The 4,813-nt window shown below is 47.5% G+C and overlaps 1 protein-coding gene across 1 annotated transcript; it reads left to right on the top strand.

Annotated features, from left to right (window-relative positions):
- The first annotated feature begins 3,927 nt into the window (after positions 1-3,927).
- On the top strand, positions 3,928-4,587 carry LOC135395155 (uncharacterized). The gene has a single exon (XM_064626402.1). The coding sequence runs from the start codon at positions 3,928-3,930 to the stop codon at positions 4,585-4,587; it is 660 nt and encodes a 219-aa protein (XP_064482472.1).
- The last annotated feature ends 226 nt before the right edge of the window (positions 4,588-4,813 follow it).

The following is a 4,813-nucleotide window of genomic DNA, read 5'->3' as shown; positions in this document are numbered from 1 at the left end:
CCGTCCCCTTAAGCGTGTACATCGTTGATGAGATTTGAGATGAGTGTCCGTGTGCGCAGTTAGCACCCTGTTTAACGAAAATATTTGTTAAAAGCATACTAAAACATATGAATACCCAGCGGGTATACAAGAAAAATGGAAACATCAGCGACTCGACCTCAGCCTTTGTGAGGTGAGAGCACCGCAGACAGAAATTCCCAGCTAACTCCACAGAAACATAGCAGAGAGTAACGGTCCCTTGAATAAAAGTTACGGGCAAAACTAACTTAGAGTTATGGACTAAAATCCCAAAGTTACCTGTAATGAAAGGTATATTCCAATTGTTAACATAATACATAGCTATGGGTGTAATTAAAGTACAGCGGCTGTTATTCATTTCCGCAAGCATCTAGATACAGTAACAAATTACTCTAAGAGTAATTAATTAGTTCGCAGCTCTGCCTGGTAACAGTTGCCGACGAAGAAAAGTTGGTCCAGACCACGAGTCTGAGCCGCAGACAGTGGTCTTAAGCCTCAGTTGGTTGTATACCCGCTCTGAGGACTGGTGTTCGAATTCGAACCGCATCTGCAATCAAGGAGGTTGCATGATGCAAGTTGGGTATACACGAAGTGGAATTGGAACGTTAAATGAATGCCGACATTCGAGCAGGAGCCTCGGGTTGCCAACATAGTATATACACAAGCCCACGGCCAGTGTTCCGTCTTCAGGAAAATTTTCGCCTAGCGGCGTAGAACCCCGTGTTTTTTGTTGTTCTTGTTTTTTTTTATGTTGTCATAATGGGGGCAGTCTAGCATTTAACGGCACCGGACGAAACGTGCAAAACGAACTTGCCCACTTATGAAATCGACAGATTTACAAAGCCAACCAGCGATTAGGTTCGTCCGCGCCTTTGCAGGGCGGAAGGCTGTGTTTGCAGTACGCTGAAAGTCTACATAACCATCACAATATTAATCTATTCTTTAAAAATTGGCGATGTTCATCATCATCATCATCATCATACTTTATTTCCATTTATGCGTAGCATAACTGGCGGAGTGCGGCCAAAAATGTTGGTTAATTGCCAAAAAAAATAATGTCAAAAAATGCATGTTACAAAGCGCTAACTAGGCGTTTGATGAAAAATTAATATCATTCCAAAAGCATTTATGCCAACAACATGTCGCCAACAATGACCCAGAAAGCTATCGCATTTGAAGGCTTCTGGCAAAATACCGAATTGTGCAGCCGTCTTTTTTTTTTTTTTTCACTAGACATAGGATATCATCTATCCAAAAATTAGACAGACTGCATAGCAATGACATCATATCATAATCCTACGAACATGCAGTCACCTTTTCCTCACGTTTGGAAAAGATTTCCTTTCAGGACAGGACAGAACATCTTTGGGGCTTCCTTCCTTGATGCAAATTCGGTTACTTCCTTTCAACAAGTGCCACCATCATAGCTTTATTTACGTAACAAGATCGACGATCAGCGGCCACACCTGTTACGGTGCTCAAAAAAGGAAGCCAAATCGGTATCGCTCACACGATCTGGTCAAAGTGAAAGTTCGGCGACAGGGATAGGTGTAGGGTGCCCGAACGTGATCCTGATGTTATTGCGCGCTTCCTATTAAAGTATCAGGATCACCTCTGCACCATGTTTTTCCTCCTTCCCCTCTATTTAGAGCATTCTGGTATATATACCCGTTGAAGATGAGAAACTGTCAGACACAGCAAAGGCTCCAGTGACAAGCCAGACACGACTATGAACGCATTCGTAAGTTGGCAACCTTGCAAATATGTAGACTCTTCTACCCTTCATGATAATTTATTAATATTTTAAAGATATTGGTTATCTAAATGCTATATAGTTTGACACTGCTTTGCTCATGTGTCATGTTTTATGACTGAATCTTTCTGAAACGCTAATTTTAGTTTAATCTTTCTGCTTTTATCTAGTCACTAACCACCATTGTCTTTTCACGACAGTTTTGGCGCACTATGACCTCAGTTGTCCGTGCCCAATAAAACCCCGAATCATAATCATAATCGTCATCATTATAATCAATCAGGTCTCAGACTTAAAGGGGATTTAAATTCAATCCCGAATATTACACGAAATCATGGTTGAAATGTAGATTTAGGGGTACAAACATATCCGTTGAAACCCTTCATGCTGGGTTCCCGCGTCACGGAGTTCTGGCACTGTGAATATGGGGAGATCCATTCGGAGGCTGTTGGCTCGTCTTGAACGACGCCTGTAAACAGGGAAGCGGTAAACCCCGGGACGCGGCTTGGCGAAGTGCTCGGAACGGAAGCGGAAATGAGCGGAAGTGCTACGACGTAGAGCCATAGAGCGACCATAGAGTACACTTCCCGCCTATTGTACGAAGCCGCTCGACACCGTATGGCGCCACGGTCGGTGGGTGTGTGTGTGGGGGGGGGGGGGGCTCTAAAATGGGATATTTTTAAAACTCAATAGCATAAAAAATAATGGGATGTGGAAGGTGGCACTTTGCGAACGAATTAAGACCCTGGCAGAGACAGAGTTCTATCCGTGTGATTTCTCATCCTCTTTAATCTGCTACAATCTTAATATCGCCAACTGCCAGCAGTGCTTCAAAGAGCTCATCGCTCTTCTTCTGGCTTCTGCACTGTAACTGTCTCAATTGTGCAATTTGACCTTGTTACCTCCACCTAACGATGCACTGCGCAAAATCAACAACAATTCTGCGTTATTTGGCCGCACTGCTCGCGGCTTAATCGGGACACCCAAGAGCTTTTCGAAAACACCCCACCGCGCCGTTGTGCGCGGGAAACTGCAACCGAAGGTGATACACGACAGCGCCCTTCAGGAATCAGATGACCTCTATAAAAGAGATAGGGCGCAGTCTAACTGGTGCATGATGATGGAGGAACGAATAACCGAGAGACACAGGACACTCTCTCGGGTGTCTCTCGGTTATTTGTTCAGATGATCTCTCTTAGACGAGTAGGTTGTAGGGATCATCAATTGCGGGGCGAGCACACGGAGGTAAGGTGCATGAAGGAAGGAGAGCGAGGATGAGCCCTATCTCGCCGAGAGGGAAGCCGGTATTGGGGCCCACTCCCGTGACGTCAGCACTCGCTCTCCGGTTTCGGTTGCATAGATGTCTATGCAAAGCATAGTTGCGGAGTACTTGGAGATGTGTTGCAATAGCGGGGCAAAGTGGAGTGCGCAAAACGACCTCATTGGTCTACTCAGGTAGCGTGATCCTCCACGTTGCTCCAGAGAGGCTACAGCTCATCTCCTATCCTTACGCCACTTGCCTCACGCTACTCTCTCCTTTCGGGGAGCCCCCCCTCCCCCCCAACACACACACACACCCGTTGGGTGGCTCCTCTTTTTCTTCTTTCTTAAATAGTAAGCTGCACGATACTGATATGGGCAGCGCGGCGTTTAGATGATAATGTTTTATGAGGAGGAATGGCCTGACCTGGCACATCACCGTTGTCGTTAAAATATATTCGCCCAAGAGTGAGGCTGTGTAGCCGCGGAAGCTAGGGGATATTTTGAAATGAATACTATTTGCATGGTTGAAAACTCGAGCACTGAACAAAGTATATTCCTTGGTTTGCCTCATTGCAGAAAGAAGAAACAGCATATATCACCTTGCGTACGGTCGCTTGACTCAGTTAATGGACATTCGTACATACTCTGAAAGGGGGATTGTGCCGTACATTTCCGAAGTAACTAAACGAAATTAGACGTAATAAAGTGCACTAAAATGAAATCAACTCATTTCAATCAACCAAATACATGAAACGTGTCATTCGTAACACCATAAAGCTCTTACTTCTTGCCACTTTTGTGCACATTTTGCCTGACGTCGACATCAGACCGATTTCACCTCCTCTCGCCTTTCCCCATTTCGCGCACCTTCTTGTTTCATGCTCAGTTTCAACATGGATGACATTGCTCCTTTCCAGGTTGCTGCTCTCAGCGCCCTTGTGGCCTGTGTTTCTGCAGGAGGTCACGGTCTCGGCTACGGATCTGGCTTGGGTTATGGTGGCGGTCTCGGCTACGGAGCCGGCCTAGGTTACGGTGGCGGCCTTGGGTTTGGAGCCGGTCTAGGCGCTGGTGGTCTCGGATTCGGAGCCGGTCTAGGCGCCGGTGGTCTTGGATTCGGAGCAGGACTCGGGGGCGCCGCTGGCCTCGGCCTTGCTGCTGGACTCGGTGCTGGAGTAGGTGTCGGAGTTGGTGGCACCCTCGCCGGCGGTGGCGTGGCCAGCGCTCCACGCCTCCTTGGCGTCGGCCCAGCTATATCTGAAGGAGTTGCCACCGTCTCCGTCGTCAGGCAACCAGTCGTCCAGCAGCACCATGTCACTCGCCAGGTGGTCAACTACGTCAGGGCTCCCGTGACCACTGTGTCCCACAATGTGAGGCCAGTTGTCTTCAGCCAGGCCGGCGGATTCGGAGGCGCTGGTGGTCTTGGCGGCGCTGGCCTCGGTTTCGGTGCGGGACTCGGAGGACTCGGCGGCTATGGACTTGGCGGCGGTTACGGCCTCGGAGGTGGTCTTAAGGGCGGTTATGGCGCTGCCGGAGGATACGGCAAGGGATGGTAGGGCACAACGCTCGAGTGTAGTGTGGAATGAGTGAATGAGTGTGAGTCTTATGTGTAACAAGTCATGTTTCCATGCGTTCCGGGAACGATATGCAGTTCTATGTTTTAGTTTTGCTTGTGGTACTAAAGAACGATTGCGTTTTGCTGAGTCATCATCGAGTCGCACATGTACAAAATAAGTCATTAATAAATCAACATGTTTCGCACATTCATTAAGTGCCTACTTG

Source organism: Ornithodoros turicata, chromosome 1 (genome assembly GCF_037126465.1).
Source record: "Ornithodoros turicata isolate Travis chromosome 1, ASM3712646v1, whole genome shotgun sequence".
NCBI classification, from domain to species: domain Eukaryota; kingdom Metazoa; phylum Arthropoda; class Arachnida; order Ixodida; family Argasidae; genus Ornithodoros; species Ornithodoros turicata.
This window is presented reverse-complemented; position numbering and strand designations above follow the sequence as displayed.